Source organism: Artemia franciscana, chromosome 8 (assembly GCF_032884065.1).
Source record: "Artemia franciscana chromosome 8, ASM3288406v1, whole genome shotgun sequence".
Lineage (NCBI taxonomy): Eukaryota > Metazoa > Arthropoda > Branchiopoda > Anostraca > Artemiidae > Artemia > Artemia franciscana.
The window spans coordinates 6450823-6477433 of NC_088870.1; the positions used below are offsets into that span (position 1 = coordinate 6450823).

Consider the following 26611-nt stretch of genomic DNA (forward strand, 5'->3'; position numbering starts at 1 on the left):
AATACCTCGCTCTTTACACTAAATCTTAACTTTTCTCCCAATTCTTTAAGAATGACCCCTGAATCAGAAAGGCCGTAGAATAAATAGTTGAAATTACTAAAAATACTTTAGCATAAAGAGCAAGGTATTTATCTCCTCCTAAATACCTCGCTCTTTATGCTAAAGTATTTTTAGAACCCCTCATATGCGTAATAATCTCTGTTCGTTTTAAGTTTCAATGCTACTTCTTCCTTTCATTTGAAAAAAAGTTTTCATGTTTATTTTTCATTGTTTTCTTATAGTAATGCTAGAGAATCCTGCGCCCTTTTCATTGAATTTTTCATCCCCCATGACAGATTTCTCCAAGGAAAGATCCTCCAACTTAGCCCCCTCTCCTCAGCCCCACCCCCAAACAAAATAAAATCCCCCTGAAAACGTCTGTACACTTCCCAATAACCATTACTATATGTAAACACTGGTCAAAGTTTGTAACTTGCAGCCCCTCCCCCAGGGAATTGTGGGGGAGTAAGACATCCCCAAAGACATATTTATTATGGTTTTCGACTATGCTGAACAAAATGGCTATCTCAAAATTTTGATCCGTTGACTTTGAGAAAAAATGAGCGTGGGAGGGGGCCTAGATGCCCTCCAATTTTTTGGTCACTTAAAAAGGGCACTAGAACTTTTCATTTCCGTTAGAATGAGCCCTCTTGCGACATTCTAGGACCACTTGGTCGATACGATGACCCCTGAAAAAAAAAAAAAAAAAAAAAAAAAAAAACAACAAATAAACACGCACCCGTGATTTGTCTTCTGGCAAAAAATACAAAATTCCACATTTTTGTAGATAGGAGCTTGAAACTTCTACAGTAGGGTTCTCTGATACGCTGAATCTGATGGTGTCATTTCCGTTAAGATCCTACGACTTTTAGGGGGTGTTTTCCCCTATTTTCCTAAATAAGGCATATTTTCTCAGGCTCGTAACTTTTAATGGGTAGGACTAAACTTGATGAAACTTATATATTTGAAATCACCATTAAAATGCGATTCTTTTGATGTAGCTATTGATATCAAAATTCAATTCTTTAGAGTTTTGGTTACTATTGAGCCGGGTCGCTCCTTACTACAGTTCGTTACCACGAACTGTTTGATACCTTATATGCCCCCAGGGCATAACCTATAATCATTACCCTGAGGGCTGTAGAGAGGAGGGGGGTTGTCATCCTTAAAGACATAATTTCCAGACATCTTAACGACGTTGAACAAAATGGCTATCTCAACATCTTGATTTAATGTGTCAAATATATATACAATATAAAAAATCAAAGTAATTTCTAATAGGATCGGACTAGATTAAACGATGGAGTCAGGTCGACCCATTTACCATTGCGGTTGTTTCTCTCTGTTCAGATTCATATTGGAGAGTTGACATTCGCATTGGGGGAGTTTCGGTTTCTTCAGTTTGATTTGGCGTAGTTTCGGCCCCATAGTAACATCGTGCGAATAAACCTGGAACAATTTTATTTTTTACAAACTTATCATTGGTTTTACGCCTAAGGCCATTTTTAATTTAGGACATCTGAAAACTAAATACATTTCTTTAGGAGCCGATTGGCATAAGTTTATAATATACGTATAATATACGGGTACACAAGACAAAGTATTCATTAATACAATCGAATTTAACGAGTGATTCTCAGTTACCTGGTACTACAGCCTATACCAGGCTAATCCTCAGGCATTGGGTTTGTTCCCAAACTATGAACCCTACTTATTTATCTGTGGAAATAGAAAACATGCCATCCCTCATACTCATGACATGGCCTAAGTGCTTTAGTCTCTCTTTAATTATAGCCCTAGAGAGAAGGAGTGAACCACAGTTTCCGTACAGTCTTTTGTTTAACATACGTTCAGTCCAATGAATACCTTAAACTAACCTTATGCAATTCCTCTGAAAAACAAATCGTATTTATGAGGTTATTCTTATAGCCTCATAATATGTAATAACCTTAATAACCCTCATAACCTTAAGCTATGTATAAATAAGCAACATATAATAAATAAACATTGTCATCAAAATAAACGGTTCACTAAATATATAACAAAACTATTAACTTTATTTTATAATTCGAACAGAACGTCGTCGTGGCCAATAATCTGTCTTCTTTTAATCTGTCCGCTTTATCTTGATGCTTACTTTACACTGTTAATCATCAGACAGTTCGTGGTAACGAACTGTAGTAAGGAGCGACCCGGCTCAATAGTAAACGAAACTCTAAAAAACGAAATTTTGATGCTAAAAGATACATCAAAAGAATCGAACTCCGTATATGAAATGGGCTGTCCCCTCAGTAATTCCTCGCTCTTTACGCTAAAGTTTGACTCTTTGCCACAATTCTACTTTTTAAAACAATTAAAAGCTTTAGCGTAAAGAGCGAGGGATTGCGGAGGGGACTACCCATTTCATATACCGAGTAATTTTTGTTCGTTTTAAGTTTTAATGTCACTCCATACTTTCAGTTAAAAAAACTGTTTTTTTTTATTTAATTTCGGAAAAGAAACAGTTCTTTCATTGTAAAGTTTTCAACAGAATTAATCAATTCTAGTTGAGACAAGTTTTTTTTTGTTTTTTTTACTACTTCTTGCTCTTATCGTTTTCATTTTTAAGATGATTTATTTGAAAGGTTTTTATTTTTAAGGGAAGCCAAAAAATATCACAGTACAGCAACATATAATATTGTGTGCATTTATCAAAGAATATTTAGATTAACTGTCATTCTACATAGGAAACATATTCTTTTTTCTTTCCTTTTTTAACACCTTCTTAAGCTTTGATACCAGACAGCATTAATAATAGCGCTATAAGGATCATCACTATAACCCTCATCTGCCAATAGAAAACGTTCTTGAGACCAACAATTCAATTTTAATAAGATTGGAGGTTTTTGGATGTCCTAAAATAAAGTTGCCCAAAAAGCCTCTTGGCATGGACCAAAACAACACTTTATGAAATACGTTTGCTCCGTCAATTTCTTATATTCATCTTACCAAAAACCACTTTCGAAATGTCGTTCTGGCAGTGTCTGACTCCTCGCCACACCTGAACTTTACCATTATTGTTTTTTTTTTTTACAGTAGCCTGCTGCCAAAAACACAAAAAAAAACAACAACAAAAAACAAGAATTAATCTTACCAGTACGCAGCGTTAGACAGAGAATAACATCAACAAAGATAGCAAAGACGGCAACTGCAAAGACAACGGCCACTGTAATTATTACCCCTTCCCAGATACCTATATCTGACCAATTAAAATAATCCATCGATTGTTGCTCAGTAGTCTCAATTGAACCTAATGAAATAATTCTATTTTAATTATATTCTAATTGTAGTAAAATTCTACCTTATAGAGCAATGTACGGTTTTAAATACAAAATATGCTATAAATACAAACTATGCTGCTGCAGGTCTAAAATTGAGTGCCCAGTAGAAAAATTGACTCAGTAAGCCACAGTTACTATTTCAATTCAGATAACTTAAATCCTACGAAAACTGCGGTGTCAGCCAATTTCACATGTAAAAACAGCATTGCTGAATTTAAGCTTCAATAGGTTTTTAACGTCCTTCTGCTAAACTTTCTTTCACTTCTTTGCACACCTTGATTAGTTTCAAGCACAAAATTCTCTTAATATATATATATATATATACATATATATATATATATATATATATATATATATATATATATATATATATATATATATATAGATATATATATATATATATATTTCCCTATATATATACTTAAGTCAGTCCTGTCTTTGTGCTTTCAAGTTTATAATGATCAAATATATTAAAATGAACAGAGAAATAGCCCTCTTAGGCAGAGCCCAACGAAATTCAGTTATGTTTTCCTTTTGTTAAGACGATTGGCTCTTCAGGTCATTTTTTGACCAGGAGGCTCAGGTCATTTTGTTACCTTCTTTAATACTTTTTTAAGCTAATGATAGTCCAAAATATTTGTATTTTGCCCTGTTTTATCACTGGCCAAAATTTTACTCGTTTTTCTTCGTTTATTACTTTTCATCATGTTATTTCAAACCAGGATGAATCGAGAGCGAATAGGACCAGCCTATAATGTTTCTTGCATTAAAAAATTTATGGAATTACGAGGAAAAATTCTTACAGCTAAAACTTTACCAAGCTAAAACCGTACCTTCAAACTCTTCATGAAAGCTGTATATTGGCAACTAGGGTGCACGTAGTTATTAAGAACTCAGCTAAAAATATTTAGTCTTGTCAGGACAACAATCTTTCATTCTCGATGTCCAAAGCAAAAAGAAGCTTTCAAATCATAGCCCTTTCAAATAAATTCTTTCTCTCAATTTTTCATCAACCTCGGGTACATTTATTAAACCCTATGAGTCACTGAGAAAAGCATTGGTACGTGCATTGTTAAGTTAGTAAAACACCAAATTAACAGGGTCCTCTTCAATTGTGACATCTCTATGCATCACGATACTGTAACTGACTCCTCTTTCCAACAATCATTTTCAGCTTTATTTATGATTTTTATGAATTTGAAGGATAGCTTTTTGAGAATTCACATTTACTTTTTTTTTAATGCAGAAATAAGAATCAAGGGACAGAGTTATACTACAGCAAAAATAGAAATCTATTGTCACATATATTTCGGCATTTCCTGACACATTTGCAAGTTGTCATAACAGAAGGTACAAATTTAACTTTATTTCAATAGAAAAAAAAATGAAAATATGAAACAACAACTGTATTAAAACAACGCTTTAGAAAACACAACAAGTTAAAAAGGTTAAACACCAAGTTAAAACACCGTCGTAGGGGTTATTAGTTACAGGGCATAACACCGAGGGTTTGAAAGGCAGAATCCATTCACCAAAAAAGTGTTTAAAGTCTATCTAGCTATTAAGCGATGTTATTATAAAATAAGATTACCACGACCACAAACAAACAGGCATCAAAGCCTTACCTTGTGATATAACTGCATTTGAATTCCTTTTCTTTCTTCGGAACAAAGGTTTATTGGTTATTTTCAGAAATAGGTTGTCGGTCCAGTTTCAGTTAAAGTGTGGTCCAACGGAAACGAGAAGTTCATGAAAAGAGCAGTTTACAGTGCCTAAGTTTTTTTTTGGAAGTCGCCCCGGTTTTACCGTTAAGTGATTTGAACGTCTGAAAATATGTCTATTTATTTGAAGTTATCTTCTTTTATCGTTAGGAAGTTGAGACATTTTTTCAAAACATATGTTGTATCTCATATACTTTTTTATTTAAAAACTTGTGCTAATGAGTCAAAAACTGAAATTCTCCAAAAGCTTAAAAACGAAGTGAAAAAGTTTGGCTTATTCTCATAAACATTTTTACTTTTTTAATATCTCATACAGGGGGGGATTAATTTTAAGTTTATTAGGATAGTGCTTGGTAAGATACTACTGCATAAAAGAGTTGAAAATAAAAAAAAGCAAAAAGGAGGGAATTATACCAAAAATAGTTGCCACTATAGTTTTTTAATGCATTGTCGCGCCCATTTTTAAATACACAGCGTCTCTTTGGATAGCTTGTAGAGTAAAATATAAAATATCACTGTAGCATTATGAAAATTTTCGTTCTAAACGTAACCAGTAATTAATTAAGAACAAGTCAATCAGTGTTATTATGTTAACGAAACATTCTTGATTACGACTATGCTTTGATTCCGAACAACAAAAATAGTTCAATATATCAAGCTAGGCTAACAGGATTGTAGAGTACACTGAAGTATATTACCTTTTTTTTTTTTTTTTTTTTTTTTTTTTTTTTTTTTTTTTTTTTTTTTTTTTTTTTGTTACGGAGCCACAAGACCTAAACATAATATATTTTTTTCCTTTTAAAATTTGATTGGAAATTCAAACCAAATGTGCATATAAACCAAATAAAAATAAACCAAATGTGCATATATATACCAAATATACATATATATATATATATATATATATATATATATATATATATATATATATATATATATATATATATATATATATATATATATATATATTCAGATTTCTCTTAGTGGATCAATGCAGAATAATCAAGGTGCAAGTTTGGTGTTGAACAACAAGAAGTTCAGATGCACCGTCAATCTACCTGGCCCAGTCAATAACTGTGAACGATGGGTCAACCATAAAAACAAAATGCCATTTTTTAGATTACTATCTTTTGATTTGTGTCAGGAGAGGTTTGGGAGAGAAAAAATCTCATATGGTAGTTCAGTGGTTCACTTTGTGTGTTTATGAAAGCACATGACGTGACCCAAAGGACATGCTCTAGATCCTTTAGTAAAACGATATTAAAAATTAAGTTTTACAACAAAAATTAAAATGGAACAGCAAAACTAAAAATGAAGAATAATTAGCTCATTTAAGGTGTCAAACTTAAACAACAAGAAATTTAAACAACTAGTAAATTTAAGAGCTCCTTAGGAACATCTTAGGCTCATTCTTGGTCAACATGCCCGAGACTCAAGGCAGGCGTACCTTTCTAAAAGCTAACAACAAGCATTGGTCCAATAAGAGTCATACTTGCTGCTGCCGGCGTTTACCCGTGTCATTTAACCCAACACTTGGAAAACTATAGTTTTTGTGACTATCAAAGTTCTATGACTATCTACCTTAGTTCTACCCCGGGAATGATGCATGGACGGATGAGAGATAGACTTATCTATTAACAAATAAATTGACATCATTTTTATACAATTCTAATAAGGGCTTATGCCAGATTTGCCTCTCACTCCTATCGGACTAGCTGTCTTGGCTTTTTTTACAATTAGCCATGGCTTGATGCCCACATTTAATTCAAAATCAACTGACTCGCACGACCTAGTTTGCAATATTTAAATAACAAAGTTGAAATTATTTAATTATGAAGAAAGAACTAAAATCCTATGCAAAAAAAAATAAAGATTCAAAATTTGAATTTGAGAATATTGCCTGAAGTTTCTAGAATACTAAGTCCAGTTTCAGCAACAACACAGGAGAAGCATCTAACAAGTGTGGTTATTATCATTGTTATTATTCTTACAGATCAAGCTAAATAGTTTTTCGGGACACGCTCTTATCGTTTTAACATCATCGTGGCGAATAACATTTTCATAGATTCGTAGTATGGTAACTGATTAATGAAATAATGTGCGGCCTTTTCTGTGTTCATATGAATAGATAGCAACTGATCCAACATTATTCAGAAACGAAATCTTTCTTTAAACTAAGAGACCAGGAATCCAGCTTCCTCAGTGACATCTGTGTTAACGGTCTAACAAAATATCTTTTTGTCACGAAAAACTTGCTCATTTCAATATTCTATCACGCTGGCTTAAGTTTTTCTAGGGAGGGAACAGCTATACCTTCCCTGTCCCCACTCTTTTGCCACTTCCTTTTTTAGTTTATATCAGGGGCAAACTCTAAATTCTAATGGAGATGATAACGGAACGAGGTAAAAACATCAAATTCGCAAGAAAAAAACACAGGCTAAGCTCTCAGTTTACTTAATTAAAAGTGACCAAGCAACATCATTGGATGAATGTCGGTTCATACGTCTGACCAGAAACAAAATTTGCAGTCTTTTTCAGAAAATATTTTCAATAGATTAACTTCTTTAAATGGTTACCTGAGAAAGTATACAAGTGAAATTTTTTTACCTATCCACAAGGTGCTAGGGAAATGGAATATATTCCTTTTTAATATGCTGCAAAATTACTATTTATAATCTGGCCAGTTACATTGAGGCGGTGGAATGGAAAGACATAACATATTAAACATAGCACAAACTAACCAGGACATTCCAAAAAAGTAATTTTAATATTGAATAATGACCTACATTTTCGCATGCATTTGCTTGGAGAAAGTCAATGATGAAGTTAAATTAACAATAGGGGTAGCAGAATTCAAATAATTCCCTTTTTGTTTGAAGGTAGGCTTGAAGATGTTAAAACAAATATACATAAATTAAAGACTCGTAATGCTATTTTGGGTCAGAGTGAACTTCATTTGGCAGCCCTTTTCCTCATCACTCGGTTGTCCAAAAAAGCCGAAGAAGAAGCAAAGTCAAATGATCCTAATCAATTTAGCTTTGGACGCTTGTTTGCCTGTCTTTCCACGCATATTAACGGTCATGTGCCAATTCTGAACTGTTGACCAACCTGCCTTAAGACCATAGGTAGGCGTGCCTTGTTTCCATATCATTCCAGGCAATCTAACGGTCCTTTGCAATTTTAAATGCTTTGTCAACCTGCCAGAGACTCTAGGCGGGCTTGCCTTTTTAAAAGCTAACAAACAAGAATTGGTCCATAAAGAGAGTCATACTTACTCCCGCTGTTTACCCGTGCCATTTAACCAAACACTTGGAAAACTATAGCTTCAATCACTAACTTAGTTCTATGACTATCTACCTTAGTTCTGCCCTAGGAGTGACGCATGGACGGACATTTAAATATTTTGTAAAAGTTGAGCAATAGCCTTTGAACAAAATTTTAGTAATCAGTAATCCAAGAATTGGAATGGTACAAAATTAAACTGCTACTTTTCAAGGTTAACTTTTCTGTAGATTACTTGTCCTTCAGCTATAGCTGCAGGAGGGGGGGGGCAGTAATCCAAGAATTGAAATGATACAAATTAAACTCTAATAAGATTGTACAACGAAAATGAGCTGTAAAAATCTAAATAATATAAGCTTCAAGTCAACTGCAGAAAAAAGAATCAAAATTTTCAAAATAGAACACATTTTCCTAAAGTCGTCCCATCATCCCATGAGTACTTAGCTAGAAAATCAATGTCTAGGCATAATTTTTGTCAGCCAATAATATTTTGTTTCTCTTTTATATGTCTTATTGGTCCACAATAATGGATGTCTAGCAAGGCATATATGAGAATGGGGTTTTAAGGAATTCTTCATATCCTACTTCATGCCTAGATCAGGGGAAAACTTCTAGTTATTAACATTGGGAAGTTCAATACCCAAATAAACTGATTAAACCTCTTAATCAGAGTGTCCCTAGAGTTCAACAGGAAAAATACCCAAACCATCACTATCAGATATTAAATTTAATTCTTGATTGAAAAAGACCTTGCTTAATATTACAAGTCACCATTGAATTATGAATGTTTTCGAAAAAAAATCTGTTGTAAATACTAGGCTAGGGCAAAACCTTCTGATAGAATAAAATAAAACATTCTACGTGGGTGCCCAAGATCTAGCGACTCCCTTATATTGTCATCGTCACGCATTAAGGTCGTATCTAAAATTTTTACTTTTGATGTAAATACAATAAACCGTTGGCTAAGCTGTTTTGAATTGGAGGATCAATGGGGCAATTTATTTTCAATCACAATTTCACAGTCTTAATCTATATTACTCAGCCACTAAGAAGAACTTACTAAGCAGTTTTCGACATTTACTTCAAAGGTGCGAAAATGTCAGATGCACCCTATAGTCGTAACAGTGCGGATTTTTAAGGGGGGTCAGCTGTAAAGCCAGCCAAAACCTGACTGCTTTGTCAGAGAAAATTTAGGTCATTCTACAGAACGTAGGGAACTTTTAAATCAGGATTTGCCCTATAACTAAAAATAACATTTGTTGGTCGTAAAAAAGAGGTATGCACCATACTTTACATTTAACCCTAATCATTAACCTGTATACAATACCTTATTTTACAAAAAAACGACACATAGTTCAAATAACTGACTGTAACTTAAAATAGGACAATCTTAAGACGTTTAAAACTTGTAAAAAAGCGATTCTCTATATTTACTGTTAGATCTCGAAATAAGTTCAACTCACTTCGAAAAAAAAGGTAAAACCTGGTTGTCTGACGAAGATTGTAACTACAAAATCAGTTACAAAATAATAAAACAAACTAAAATCAAGGAAGTAAAATTTGGCCACTGTCAGTACCTATGACTATATTTAACAAACAAAACCGAGACACACACTTTCTTCTGATATGAACAAAATTGGTAGAGTTAAAGCCAGTTGTTCGGTAAAAACGATTATTTCAATTTAATGAAAATCAAAATCTTGACAAAAGCAAAAAAAAAATTGCTTGCGAAGAAGTGGCTTTATGGTATCAAAAAGAAAGTAAATTAAAACAAAAATTCTTAGGATGCAATATTAGCGAAAAAACTTCATAGCGTAATGTAAAACTACTTCTTTATTTGCAACTACGAATTCAGTTTCATTCAACAATGATGCATTGTATTTGTCTAATTATGATCTTTAAAACTCAATAAACCATAATTAATAGCTTCTCTCTCCACTGCCACAATACTTTTGCAGGATGATTCTTTCATTTTAATATTATTTTGTCTATTGATTGCGTCTTTTAGCTTATACCCTTTATCTCTCCCACCGAGGACAAATTAAAGTATGGCTTACGTGTTTATTTTTATTATGTTTCCCCTACTTATGGTATAAACTACTCAAGCAAGGTAAAAATTATGTGGCCAGTGGCTATATAATTAGGTACCATGGTACAAATAGGTGCCATATTAGGTACCACGACCTATGCTCGTTTTATACAGTCTTTCAGTGGATTTGTCGAGTAACTATATTGTTTTCCGCAAACTTAGATGCATCGATAAATGGATCTAAGATATTTGTTGAAAATGTGCAAAAAACACCTTGCGTATGGACATCACGTGAACAAGCAAACCTTAAAAATATCAGAAGATAAACTTGAACATGCGCAATAGTATACAGCCGTCACTCTGCCTTGTATTTTGTCCTTATCCTATTGGACTTGTTTTTGATGACAACAACTATAGTTATTTGAATATCTTTCGTTATTTTTTATTGTAGTGTTTAGTTTAATCATTTTTTTAAATACATGTTATTTTAAAAAGGCAAGCCATTTCCTCTCTCCTCTCCCTTTTTACAAAGGTTCCCGGGTGTGAAGCTGAAATATACGGACTTTCAATATTATCTGTAGAATTTCTTTTTAATTTAAACTTCAGTATCTTATTAGACTCACCAGACATTGGCTAGGTTTTTTTTTTTTTTGTTTTTTTTCTCCCTAGCTATACTATTTTTTCTCTATTTTTTTTTCTCCCAGGCTATATTTTTTTCACCCTGGCTGTTTTTTTTTCTCTGGCAATGTTTTTTTTTCTTCCCGGGTATTTTTCCCATTTATCGATGCATGCAAAATCACGAAAAGCTTCATTGGAACTTGGCAAGTGAATGAAACAGACTAAAAACAGTTTAACTTATGAAAAAAACAGAAAACTTTCGCACTGCGTTAAAATTTTAACACAAATCTGATCGAACGTGGTTATTTACAATGATTGTTTGAAAGTTTCAACAACGATCCCAACTTTTTTCTTCATTTTAAGACCGTATTATAAAAGGAAATCCATGAGAGTCGAATTTTGCATCTAATAATTGTAATTAAATTTCACAATTATTATAATTTTAAGAATTGTGGTTATTTTTTAATTGATAAAACAATATATCTTCAGGCAATTGTTTAGTCCCTAAACATCGATTCCCCAATTCTTCTAATCGCTATTAATAAGCTTCCCCTATTCCCCAAATATCAAAAAGGTTCGAAGGGTTTGTTTCTTGTATTTTTTATACATTTAACAGCCGCCAGGAAGTTACTAAATAGACAGCCTGCCGAATTTCGTGTCATGCTTCTTAGTAATTATTCTTATTTATTTCTATGCCACGATCCTTAAAAACTATTCTAAATAAATAATAATAATAAAAACTCACCCTTGGCAGTTTTAACGATAATTCCTGTTGGTTCACTGAATCCAATGGCATTGTGAGCTCTAATTTCGACTTTATAAAACGTGTCCGGTTTCAAGTTCTTTATTTCGAAGCTCACATTTTTCGGTCCGACATCTTTTCGAATGCTGGGTTCAGCTTCTGTCCAATTAGAACCAACAGTACTGTTTCTATCCTGAGAAAGAAAAAATTAAAAACGAATACCAGTGATCATTTTTGTTATCAATTAAAAAGACTTACTAAAGGCCATGATTAATCTTTTTACGAATAGAATGAATATATACCAAGTTCAGAAGAGCAAAGGTTGGTGATAAAAACCATCCTACAAGGACGGCTGAGGAAGCTTATCCCCTACAAAAAAAGGGACGATTCCTCATAAGCCCTAGAATTAATATTTAATAAAATATAGAAACGGTCTCTTTATTTTTAAAATTGTCAGTTTGTTCCTTTTAATCGTTTTAGGCCTAGTATTTTAAACGTCATTCTTTGTCCCCCGTAACTTTTTGGATTCCCGCCCCAGTGTTTACTCCCTAAAAACCTCTCTCCTTCTTTCCTCTACCATGTTTGTATAAGTTTTCTTAATATTGTCAGAATATTTCTACACAGAACAAATCCGGTTGTGGGCATTCTCTGTAGTACTTTTAAATAAGTAAAACAATTATATTCAAAAGATGAGCGCAGCCCTATTTGACAAACAAAAGCTTTCAGCTCAATATCTATTTACTTTTTTACTAATTTCAACTCAAATGTTTATGTTTACTAACACATTTACTATGTCTACTGTGCCATTCTTCCAATTCCTTATTTAATCGCACAACATCATAAAAGTTTCTGTGACGTACTTTTTGCTGGTCAGGGTTTTTTTCAGGGGCCGTTTTACTTCATCGAGCTCATATAGTTAGTCCTTCGGACCGATGCCCCTCCCTAAAATTTTTTTATGAAAACCTGAATATTTTATTACTTTACTTTTTTTTGCAAGGGATCTATTTATAAGTTGCCCTCCTTCCTCAGAAATGAGTTCCCTACCATGTGTGTGAGCTAAAGTTGTAATTTCTCTTAACTATGAGATTCTAGCAATTTATTTATATCCAAATCTAAATATGCATCGTTTTGACATAGCTTAGTTTTGATATTCAATGTTCTCTCTGGTTTTGTCATGGTGAATCTTAGTCATTCAAGACTCTTATTAGCAAATCCTATCAGTGTTTCTCACCTGGCAAGACTGACTAAATCGCCAGCGACCCTTCGGAATATATATGTGATTAATAGTGCAATTGGAGGAGCAAACATCAACCTAGTCGATTTAACTGATTCTGCGCAATATAGCTCATCAGACGCAATGGAGCATGTGTATTAGATAAGTCAAAATTCGGTGCAGAATTTTGAGCAGGTCTCGTTTCAGCAAAAGTTGCTCTGACAAGCAGAAAATTATCAGACATTATTGTTTCCAACTCCCAACATTTAATGATATTGAATGTGTACTTTTCTCGTGATATTATGATGAATTTTGTTCAGCGCAGCGTTTTATGTAACATTTTTTAATATTTTTGTAATTTTGTCTGTTACTTTTTTTTGCGCTCCGCTCTTGTACTTGTACCATGTTGATCGTGGGAATAAATGCTATGTATATATACAGTAAATCGGAATGCAAACCATAATAACATTCCACAGTTTGCTCGCTTTTAACACTACATGTAGCAAAACTAGCGTATGGTAAGTTTTCTAGCATAATAACATTTCTAGCAATCTATTATGGCACTTCCATTCTCATCACCGTAAGGATGTCACGAAGATTTTTCAGATACTGAGGCAGAAACATAAAATTTTGCACCATATCAACATTCTATGACTACATTGATAATGTAAATTTACCCCTTGAAACTTTACTTTGAACAATTTACAAAGAAATTGCCATCGCTAGCCATCATTCGTATACCCCAGAAGGTAAGTTACACTAAAACTCATTCAATTCTGTCATCTTCACGGGGCTACCAAAGGCATTCTTATTTCTTCAAAAGAAATGTTAGAAATGTTGCACCAGAAAGTTAGGTTTTTACCTGAGCATAAAGCTTGTTATTTTTTTGGAAGTAGACACCCTTGAGAGAAAGAAATAGAGAGAACAAGGAAGGACACGGTTATGGCTAAACAGTGCCCCTTTGATAACTCTTCAAAAGCGAGTGTAGACAAAGCTCTAACAAAAGACAGTAAATTCACCACTCATCTATATATCCAGCTTCTACTTCCCCCACCCCACACCAAAAAAAAAGGAAGAAAACCATAGCTACCCTAAGAAGGGGAATGGGTAAGGACAGCCAGTCAAAAACTCATTAACTATAATAATAATAACATGGATGATTCCAATAATTATTTTTAGACTTATGAATTTTTTATTATTCTGACTAGTTTCTAATAAGATTTGAAAATAGGAAAAATATTGTAACTACACAAAAAATTAAACACACATAAGTATGATTACTCACTTGAAAATATACAATCTGGAATTTGTTGATTGGTACTCCATTATCAGGCATGATGGTCCAAGTCAAGTTGTACTTTTCCGAGTATTGAGAATGAACTAAATCTCCAGTTGGAGTCGCGATGATTTTCGGTTTCTCTGGAGCAGCTCGTTCTGCCATTATATAGGTTTCTTCTCCGTACGTAGAAATTCCCACCGAATTCCTTGCGGAGAAGCGGAACGAATAGTCGGTCTTTGATTCTAGGTTCTTCAAAATGTACGGAGATCCTTGAAAAAAAAGACACTATTAAGGATATCGTAATTTACAGGTGCAACCTTAAATAGCCACACTGATCCATAGTTTTATAGACAAATCAAAGTAGCAAACTCTATTTAAGACTATTTGCTGGGTGGATACCCTGGGGGGGGGGGTCTACCTCTTCAAACCATTGTTTTCTGGACTTTCTGCAATGTAGAATAAAAGTAACCTTTTAACTTGGCCCTTTCATCCTGATTCAGTCCTTTTATAAAGCAGTTATGATGGTAGTGACTGTTATATTTGGAAAACGTCATCGAAAAGTGTGTCTATCTTTCAGTTAGCAAGTTAATCAATTATAACAATTTTACTAGCAATGACTGAGTAATGTAGGCAGGCAGAAGATCAACTGGTAAAATTATTTAGTCGGTTAAAAACAAGCCATTATATTACAATCCCATGATCATGAAGTTTACATAGAGCCTTTTCTGAACTATCAAATGTTTAGGTCAGTTAGTATTTCAATTCAAATTTCTATAGCGGCTAATGCTTAAATTTTATTGAAGTAATAACGTTGGTGCCTCTAAAGCCTCATATTGAGGCTGCCTCATATATTACTAAAAGTAGCAAGCCTGTTTATTTTCTTTCAAGTGAAGAGAGGCCCATTACTAAGTTGAATTTAATTGGGATTCATTTTAACAGAATGGCTAAGACACGATTCTCAAAGGGATTTTTAGGTTGTCAAATATTAAAAAATAACTAAAACAATTATTCTGCATTGTTTTCTATAAACTGAGACAAATAACAATTTCAGAATCAGAAGAAAAAATACTTTTAATTCAAAAACTAATTTTCAAGACTGAAGAAGAAAAAAGCAGTGTATACACAAATTAAATAAAACTGATTCTACTTTCTCTTGGGACTTTTAGGACACTGTATAAGTAATCTTTATTTGAGCACAAATTGTGAAAATATTATGGTAAGTATGACTTTGTACGTTTTCCCCTGGAGGCTCCAATAATTTACCAACAGCTGTAGATTAAGAGGAATGATAATAAAATACACAGTAAATAAGATAAATAATAAGCAAATGAAAAACACATTTCAATCAATCTGAGATAATTGTCTAGATTAGTCTCATTGGGCAGCCTGAGAAGAAAAAAACTGTAATTATATGAATGTGCATTTGTGGCTCCAAATTGTCAGCATCATTCTGTACTCTTTACTGTTTACAAAAGCTCCATATTCTATGTATTGATTTTATTTTCACTTAAAAAGATTAAACAAGTCATATATTTGAATAAGAACAGGGATTTACCAATTGTCCATTCAATGGATGGCTTTTCATCGGTCCATTCTTCATTCTGCTTTCTGAACTGGACAGCGTATGAGATCAGTTTTATGCCACCATTGTCTTGTGGACCAATAATCTCGAAAGTTATCGTCAACGCTAGAAATAGAGGTTCTATCACACTGAGAAAACAAAAGAAAGTTGCAGGACGGACGTCAAGCTGCACAGATAGAATTAATTAGTCCAAAAGAGAATGGGTAGCTTTCCAGAGTTGAAAATGGCACAAGTATCTGCAAAAATAAACACTCAACGCCATCTAAGTTTTAGCGACAACTGACATTTTTTGAAGCTTTGTAATCGTTTCTCTGACACCTATTACTATTACTTTATCGTAGATACTTATTATTACCTTTATAATATTAATTACATGAATTAAATCATTTATTCCTATTATTACACTAAAAATGCCACCTAGCGCTAGATGGCATTTAGACTATTTTTTGTCGACACCTGCGCCAGTTCCCACTCTTATAAGTTACCCATATTCTTTGAGTAGTCCTCTAAAAAAGGTTTTCATGTTCTAAAATTACAACTGTCATCCAAACAAAATTCACAGTTCAAAAGTAGAAAGAAAAAAAAACTATCACATCAAATAAAGCCCGATAAATTAATTTGATTTATCAAATTGATCACTTGGCTCAATTAAAGACAAATTCCTATAGAATAAAAAGACTTTTGAAAAACACATCTTTTGGACATACTTAAAATATTTCTATAAAATGTTTTCCAAGCTTTGGCTTAGTTCCCATTCCATCTCCTGTGTAATATATGTAAGATAGACCATTACAATACAAGCTCATTAATCTGCATTTTGACATGATAAAACAGCGGCCACGCCATAAAAAATCCAACCAACTTTTTATATAGGCCGTATATTTTATACGGCCTATATATTTTATACGGCCTTTATATTTTCTTATTTATATAGGCCGTATTTTTAAAAAGATACCTCTCCTTTCTTGCATATTTAAATGCATGATATTATATAGGACCTTTTATGAGCTATATCAAATCCTGATGCCTCCTTATCCAGGCTCAACACAGACATATGCCCCCACCCTTGCGCACGAGGTGCTTTTAAAGTGAAAGTCCCCTTAATCATATGCCAGAGTCAGCAGCCTCAAAGTAAATATTGACATTATTAAATATAAGCAAAAAATATTGGGTTGGTTTTTACCTGTTACAGTTTCTAAAGTTTGGAAGATAACTCGAGTAGGGGGCTGAGGTACGTGAGCCCGTTTCAATACGATCGAATGTTTAACCTTTCCGTGCTTATTCTTAGCCAAACATCGATATTCACCATAGAAACTATCATCCTCAGGAGTGACCTGGAAAACAACAAGTCATTTTACGGCAGAAGGGATCAGGTATCTTGTAAGTCTAGCTTTTGCTGATGCGGGGCGACGCTTACCTATAAACTACAATGAACCACAAACAATGTTAAGCACATATCAACCTCTGGGAATAGTCTCACAAAATCCCTCCACTTATTTCAGAAGCGTTTTGATATGGGAACTAATGTGTATTCCATATCTACTTAATTAGCTCTCCCTCTAGGAAAACTTGGGTTCCCTAGGATTATAGCATTCTGATCCCAGGTTAGAGCGATAACTCTTCCTAACTACTTGCTTTCTTTGCTGATTAATCATTATAATGTCTTTTATTTTATTTATTTTTTTTACTATGATTTAGACATATTTTCGTTTTTTACTTTTGTTTTTAAAACTTTTTTTTATTTAATATTTTTGAGTAATGCATTATCATTACCGAGCTGGCATCGCGCATCTTACCATATACACTTTACACAATGCTTTATGGATGTATCTATTTAAAGTTAATTCATTAATTAGCTCGTTTGAAAGCCATGTCGGAGTCTATGGAAAAGAAGTACATTATGAACAAAGGAAATTTTCTATAATAGTGTCGAAAAATACTTCCAAGTTAGTATCTAGCATTCAAAAGTGAAATTGTTTTTGCTTAATTACTCCTTAATTACATTTACTTATGTTATAAATTCCTTACTTTTAGAGAACAGGGAAGTGCTTTGGCGGAAACATCTAAACATTACAAACACTCAGAATTAAATAATTAGGCTGCTGGAGGAAACATTCAACTAAATACGACAACTCCTTATTAATACCGTACTTTTCAATATTTTTGCAACAAACATAAAGTTAAATTCTACGTTGATAAGGAGGAATCATGAATTTTATGGCTTAAACTCTATTTTAAGCTGTTCAATATATCCAAAAAAGCCTTGTTTCGGATTTAAAATCGAGCATGATCAGTTTTATTATTTTACGCCCTTTCTGAAGACTCCAACACACAATTAATTTGAAAAGAGTCATAAAATTCACATAAAATTATTTGTTCTCTTCTATTGGTTAGTGTAAAAAAAAAAATAAGTACTGTAAATTCTAGAGTAAAATTTTTAAATAAACAAGTATTAATAAATAATATATTAAGAAATACCAAAAGCGTGCTTTCTCCGTCTGAGTTGATGTATATTCTGGGATCGTTTTCCTCAATGTCAGTTTCGTAATGACTGCTCCACCAGTAAATTGTAGCATTTGGAATACTCGATACTCTGCAGGTTAGGTTGACAGGTCGCTGTGACCAAGTCCACATTTCCTTCTTAGTAGTGTTTTCAAATTTCGGTGGAAATTCAACAGTAATGTGGCCCGTTCTTTCGGCAGTTCCCTCTAGATTTATTAAAGAAAGTTATAATCAAAAATAATTTATGAATTCAACACGTTTTTATAATTAGATACCCGATAACGTTACGGTAAAAAAAAAACTCATTCATCCCTGAAAACTGCTATTTCCTAAAAAATATTTTTGGGTAGGGCCACATTTTAGTCTGTGCTATCACGTTGTATAGCCAATTAGTTAAATTGAACAATACTTTAATCCTAAAAAATCCAAACAATAACAATTCACTTATTCCCAAAAACAGCTAAACCTTCCAAGGAATGTCAGACCTTCTCAGGCTGGTTGGTGCATTTTTCTTTAGATTATTTTTTACTGTTTCTTTTCCTGAAATTTGGTGCCTGCTACTATTAAAAAAAAATGCATAACTGCACAAGGTTTTTTTTTTATTCAATTCTCGATTTTCTAACATTTTAATAATATTTTGTTGGGTAATTTTTCAATTAACCAACTAAGATAATCAAATTTCGTTTTCACTGTTCTTGGTACTTTTACCATTTCCGAAAAATCTTTCCACCCCGGAAAATTTGAGAAAAATAAAACCGGACCAATTTTGTAGTTTTTAACTTGAAAATATATTCTCAATTGAGAAAAGAGCTACTTTTTAGTTCTCTTAAAATTGTCTCTTAATATCCCTAACAGCATAAAATATAATGTTATTTGAAAAGAATACATTAAAAAACACAATTAAAGCAAAAATGGCCCTCCCAAATGGATTTAAGATGTTAAATATATCCACCTAAATTATTGATTTTTTTCCTCAAGTTTTAAAGTCTGGATAATAAACAACCAAGAGAGATAAAACTCTACAAAAAGAAAACTTCAAACGAGACGACGGCCAGTAGAATTGAAAGACTAAAACAACGCGGGTATTTCACCTGTATCCAAACAAGGCGTCTTCAGCACAAGATAGAAAATTAAAAGAAAACTAATCTAAAAACAAATAAAAAAAAATTAATAAAAACCACCACCAATAATAATAAATACAATTGTCGCTACTTATCCACGTAGGGAAAAGCAGCTATTTGAGTTACTTCAATGAGAATCAAAGAGCAACTGAGGAAAAATTATGAAAATTGAAACTTAGTTAATTATTCTGTTGCGAAATAATCCTCTTGTAAGCTAACATTGAAGCAACTCTTTTTGGTCTAGTGGGTAATCTTGTCCCCTGGTGATTGTGTAAAATTTTAATTCCCCCATCGACTATTGGTTCATTTTTCAAAAGAATATCATAAATTGGGTCAATATTTAAATTCCCTGTGTCTCTATTTATTGAAATATTAGCAAATATATGTTTTTTAATTTCTATAGCCTCCCTCGCCCACTGAGAAAAACCTCTATCATTAGAAATAGCTGTAGCCTCATCAAATTGTATAAAATGTTCGGGATAAAAGAATGTATGTTCAGCTAGAGCCGAAACAAAAGTTTCGGGAGGCTTTCTTAGTTGTAGAATTTTTTCTATTGAGTTGCGATGCTCAATAAATCTTTCAGTAAATTGTTGGTGAGTTCTACCAATATAAAACTTTCCACAGGAACAAGGAATTTTATACACCCCACTAACTAAATCTCCCCGGGTTAAATCCTTCCCAAAATTAAGAAAACTACCTAATGGTCTCACTGATTGGAAACAATATCAATGTTATGTTTACCTAAAATTCTTTTAAGCATCTCCCCCAAAGTAGGTACATAAGGTAAAGAAATGAAACTTTTCGGTAAGTTTAATTCTGTGCACTGTGAAACCCTGATAACCCTATTGTTGTGTTTAATGCGTCTATTTTTTATTATTTCATCAATGAATTTAATTGGGTAACTATTACAAAATAAAACATCCCTCAAATACAACAATTCAGAATCTAAAAACTCCCTGGAACAAATTCTGAAAGCTCTATCCACCAGTGCAATCACAACCCCTCGTTTCACTGAAATAGGGTGGCAAGAGTAAAAGTTCAAATATCTATCACTGTGAGTAGGCTTTCTATAAACTGAAAAAAGTAAATGGAACTCACTTTTAATCAATAACATATCCAGAAAAGGTAGTTTATCACTTTCTTCAAACTCTACTGTAAATTTTACGTTTTTGTCAAAACTATTTAAATGTTTATGGAAAAGATATAAAGACTCTAAACCGTATTATTAGTTTTTTTAAAGAAGAGTAGGTATGACTTAAAATTAGGATGGGTAAGTCTAGGAGAATATACATGAATATGTTCTGTTCATTTTGGTCATCAAACATCAGCTTTATCATGCTTCTTCGATGAAACCAAGTTCTTATTGCTTCTTAGTTCTTTGGTAAAAGAAAAGGGGATTATAAGACTAATAGCATGCTTCAAGCACAGGATATAGAGACGTGCACAATATGCTGCTAGTTCTTCAGCCAGTAAAATGAATCAATACATGATTTTGATGAGAATTGATTCCAGATAAATGTGAAGCTTTGGAAAAGTTGTTTCAAGAAAACTGAGGGCTCAATTTTTAGGTTTTTTTTTTGGCTATTTTTTAGGTTCTTCCTCCCTTTTCTTAGAAGTAGAGTTTGTTGAGGTATTTGGCAATCATGTCTGAGTATTAAAAAATAAGAGATGGGAAGGATTTCATTAAAATAAATATATATAATGTGATAAAACGTCATTGGCAGATATACGCCTAGTTCCTTGAGGGGGAGGGTGGTACAATTTATATATTACACAAATCTCTTATACATTTAAGAAATGCAGAATAGGTTTGGGAAATTTAGTCAATTAAAATTGTCAATTAAATAAGACAATTCAAATTGCCGAATAGGTTTGGAAAATTTAGCAATAATCTTCAAATCTTCCTTTAACTCTGTTTTAGCTTTGAAATATACAAGTTTATAGATAAAAGAATCTTGAAAATTAATATAATTCATGCTTAGATCCGTATATCTTCAGCCTTTCATTCCGTCCTGTCGTAGAAAACAGCACAAGTTTTTTGTTTAATGATAATAAAACCAAAGTTGTTAACCCCATAATTCCTCAGTAAGAGCGGAAAATAAACCACATCTGTTCACTTCAAAATAGACTAGAAACGAAAAGATTCTACACCAGGAAATAGTCTTAATTTTGATCGGTTTTGTTCTTCAGAGGGACAACGTGTGGAAGGCATTTTAATAGTTGTGCAAAAAATCCATAAGTTAGGTTTTTACTGTTTTCACTGGAACATTTTTTTTTTTGAAATTCAAATGAGAAAAAAAACCGTGAAATTTGAGTTGAATGTTAAAATGTAAAATTGGACATAGCTGACTGACGTGGCTTCATTATGTAATGTGATGCTAACAATTAGTGAAAAGTAGTCTGAATCCTTTTAAATTAGAATTATGGTGAACCCGTCCCTCATCTGAACTGACTATGCTTCTGCAGGGGCGAACCTACAGGTTTCTTTTTTTTTTAATGTACGATAAGCGCCATTTTTGGGAAAGGCGAAAGATACTTTTTATCAATTCTAAGAATGTGGTTGAGAATTCAATTACCTGAATTTTTAGCATAGCATTTGTAGAGACCGTCATCGCTACGTGTAGCACTTGAAATAGACAACTTGGCAACAGCGCTGTCAGGCTCACCTCCAATACCTGAGCCATCATTGCTGGCCTCAACGCTAACCCTTGGGTCTAGAGTATTGACGCCAGTTTTGTATGTGTTATCTGAGCCTACTTTAATAAACACAATTTCTGGAAGGGGGTCTCCTCGGGCAATACATTCAATTGTGATGTTTTTATTTTCCACCTAAAAAAAAAGTAAACATTTTAGAACGCCTAAGCCATAGCTTCAAATACAGGTTTTGAGGCGGTTCTAGTTTTAATTTTTTTAAATTAGGGATATCATGTGCGGGGAGTCAAGGGCGGATCTCCAGCATTTTTATTAGGGAGGAGGGGTTCATATCCGGACTGTCAAGGGGCACGAGATTTATAATATATATTTTCTGAATTATTGGAGGGGGCAGCTTCGTAGTAGATAATTTTGAACACTCTTATTCACGATCATGTGCATGAGTGCAGCTTTTGCTTAAATCTGTACGAGAAAGCCGATAGAAAAAAAGCAAACTGTAAAACGTGGCAGCAGAAGCGATAGTACGAAAAGAGACTACTTGTAATAGAGCTGACGTAGGTTAAACAGTTGGATTTAGGAAGTAAATGTCTACAACAAAAGATAAACAAGTACCAGCTACTCTACAGACTGCTGGTAACCGTAAAGGGCAAAGTTAAAATAAGATGGAGAGCCTTAGAATTTTTCTGGTTGAATGTTTTTTTTCTGAGACGACTTGTACTGCTACTCTTACCAGCTTCTCACAATCTTTGGTAACACAATTACTTATCATTGAACGCTCTGATTCTCCTTTTTTGGGGGTTTAGAATATGCAAAAGAAATGAATAAATAATATTTTTTTTGGCACGGAACTGGGAGATTGCACGATTAAGGTTCATTATATATGCTTTGGAGGGTATTTGGCATCCCTCAAGAGAGTAACTGTGAAAAAAAGAAATTTTTTCTCCTGTTTAAAATTTCCTTATGTATCAAGATTGAAGCAACGATAGTTATTATTTGAAGTTAATACAGATTTTTTTTTTCTTCTAACATAATAGATCAGAGGCGAAAAAGTACACTTAACCGAAAACATTTACACACGTGTCGTGCTTGTGAAACACCTGCACGGTAGGACAGTTATATACAAGTCTGAATGCAAGTAACTAAGTGAATAAGAGGCTAATTCCCGTGTTTCAGAATCATCAGAGCTTTGCTTTACGCTTGCTTCTTAGGATTTTCCTTGGGGGGGAGGGGGGAGAAAAAACAATTTTTCAGGGTAGGCACTCCCTAGCCGTGCCCCCTCCCATTCAGCTAAGTCCTGGCTAATGATTTAACTGATATACATATAACGATTATCTGAAATCCCCAAAAATATAAAAAAGATTAAAAGAGAAACTGAACTATCTTATTAGAAACAAAATTGTGCCAGAATTTCGCAAATTTTTTTGTAAGAATTACAGAATTTGTTACAGCTCAGCACTGACAATACAAAAGGTGTTGTGTGACATTTTTAGCAAACTGAGATTCTATCTTATTTCTTCAAGCTTGACAAATTTGCTCAAACCGGTTTTCATGACTTCGATACATAGAATTTTCGTTTGTTACCAAATGTATTGTATTCCGTTTTCTAACTTGTAACAATCAAGTAAGTCAATTGGTGGTGGGGGGGGGGGGGTCAATATATGATTTGTCCTCCCAAGTTTGAATTTTGTATGTCCATTAAAAAACTCCTTTTTGGTATTATTTTTAGAAAAAATCTAGAAAAAAAACAACAACAAAAATGCCCCCCCCATTCAAATTTTGAAAAATACATTTGTTTTTATCTCTTCTATATTTTGTGAATTGACAGCCCTGATAGCAATAGCCAAAATACACCGTTTGACTAAAAAAAAATTTTTGTAAATTTTTTTTTTTTTAAACAAACTAAACAAATTTAATAAAAGTAAAAAAAAAGAAAAGAAAACTTTGTTTTAGTTTCTCTGTTTTCCTCTACAATTTGTCTTGTAATGTATCGTATTTTGAGCTATCGTAACCGAACATACCCACATCAACCCTGGTGTTACTGAACAAACGATACTGCACATGTTTCTTTAATAGACGGAGAGAAAGGAAGTAGAGTACGTACCCCTGTGGCGTTAATAAAGGAGACAATTGTTGGTTTGGTAATAACTCGTAGTCTCCGCACCGCTTCGATAGTTCCACCGTCATTTAAAGCTCGACATCTAGGATTAGAGAAATGGGTGAGTTTTACCTCATTGCTACAGCTATCGGTATGATTAGGAACAAATAAAAAAAAACAACTTATAATACAAAAAGAAAAAATAAGTAAACAGAAAAATAAAAACAAACAGTAAACAGTAAATAGTAAACAGTGCAAATGGGGGGAGTGGGGTAAAAAGGATTGTTTTTGTTGCTAACTTTACATGTAGGGTATCAAATGAAAGGTATTTTTAAATTTAGAGGTGATATTTTTTAGCCACGAAAGTTTGGGAACTTGGAGGGGTTACTATTTATAGGCGAGGTAAAACGAATCAAAATTGAAAATTGAGCATAAAACTAATGAAACGTTTCGTTTAAACCTAAAAATATGTAAGTTTTTAAATGATAGATTTAGAGTAAAAATAAACCCTAGAAGGGTGAGAGGTCTATTTCCCTCTAAAGAGAGAAAAATTCCAAGACCCATAGCTTATATTACAGCAACTAAGAATAATATATCAAAAACTATAAAAATAAATAAGAAAAGAAATGAAGGGCTTTTAACCATTCACAATTAAATTATCGATAACAATTTCAGTATGAAATTTTTGAGTTCTAATAAGTGCAGCATGTACATAAGGCACCATCTTAGGTGTTTGAATAATAAAATAGGGTATTCTAGGGATTTGTTGAATGTTATCGTATTTCCTATCATTTGTAGTTATAAAGGCTCTTAAGGATTTCTGCTCCTAACCCTGTTTTGTTGCGTAAGTTTAGTGTTTTCAGTAAAGTCCCAGTTTCAGAACTGTACAAACGTAGAAAAATATCAAGAGCCAGTTCATTCGAAACAGTTTTACAAAAATATGTTGCCTAAACTGTGAAGCAGTAATTTTTTTTCGTTTCAGATCCAGCTTCAATCTTCATTTTCATCAGGAAAACATTTTTTTAATTAATGAATTATAATAATAGTGCACTGGCAAGGCTAGAAAAAAATACGTTCATGTATATTGATGACAGAAAGGTGTAAAACCAAATATCAATTGATGCTGGCTCATATACTGGAGCGTTTAATTTTCGACTTGGAAGTAAAGGGTTCAAGCTAGACAGCATTGAATATTTGTTTTGAATTCATTTTTTGGGTGATTTTATTTTTATTTTTTGAATTTATTTTTTGGGTGAAAGCTGCATTTGCTCGTAATAATAATAATAATAATAATAATAAAAAAGGAAACGATAGTAAACTATGTTATATGCGTAGATGTATAAAGGATTCGATTAACCAGGAGATGAATCCGTTTTGGATGGAGGATCAAATGAGGATCATATTTCCAAATTATAATTTAGATAAACCTACAGTATGAGTGTGTTTGTGGGGGGGGGGGGTCAAAATAATTTTCTCTGATCCTAAAAAAAATACATTACAGCTTTTTTAATACAAGTTGTCCAATAAGCAGGGCTGCTATTATACTCTGCTATATCCAAATAGTATAGCCTATCAACCGACAGGCATAAAACAAAAAAAAAATATTATTTTTTTGTGAATTCTATTCAGGGGAATAGAATTCTATTCAGGCAAAACTCTATTCAGGGGAGGGTATTACCGGGTTTACCTCCCACCCCACCTCCACCCCTTATAAATTTTGTCCCGAGTCTTAAAAACCTAATATGATGTATATAAACAAATTTGTATACATTTTGTTAAAATTCGGTTCGTCAGGTTGACTGCAGGAGCTCAAAAGACGTTATGTTAAGCACCATAAATTTTACAGAAGAAATTTGAAAAAATGTTTCAAGTTTCTAGGCTCCTAACAACGATAATGAATTATCCAAGAGTGTTGTCCCGGTATGGTAAAAATAATTTTGAAAACAAAATATAAATTTTTCAAACATTTCTGAATGGAAAAAAGAATATATAACACATTTTCGTAGAAATTAAAACTTTTGAATTACTAGAAAACCAAAAAAGGAAGACGAAATCTGGACGAAACAGGATTAGACCAATATAGAAAAAAAGTTATATTCAAACTCATCCCAGTCCGTCTATGATAAAAATTATTTTCTTCCTTTCTTCCTTTCAAACAAAATGTTATCTCTAAAATGCATCAACAAATCCAAGGAGCTTTTTTCGAAGAAATTCCTTAATACAAATGTGAAAAGGCAACTAGTTGAAATCATTCCTCTTTAAAATTCAGATTCCAGAAAGAGTTGAAGATAAATTCTTCATCAATCACTTTAACAATCATTATTCAACAGTCTGATTTACAATTTTGTGACAGCAGTAAAATACTCATCTAATCTTTTACGAGAGTGACATTACGATGTATAGACGTAATAAACAA

At 33.1% G+C, this 26611-nt stretch overlaps 1 protein-coding gene across 2 annotated transcripts; it reads right to left on the bottom strand.

Annotated features, from left to right (window-relative positions):
• Positions 1-1251: 1251 nt before the first annotated feature.
• LOC136029911 (fasciclin-2-like) lies at positions 1252-24298 on the bottom strand (the record flags this gene model as incomplete). 2 transcript variants are annotated; one of them, XM_065708422.1, is given in 9 exon segments in its annotated part: positions 1252-1488; positions 3173-3328; positions 11755-11944; positions 14250-14512; positions 15799-15930; positions 17009-17159; positions 18304-18533; positions 22025-22277; positions 24202-24298. In XM_065708422.1, coding segments are annotated over 9 exon segments (1615 nt in total), but the record flags the coding sequence as incomplete, so codon positions are not given.
• Positions 24299-26611: the final 2313 nt, after the last annotated feature.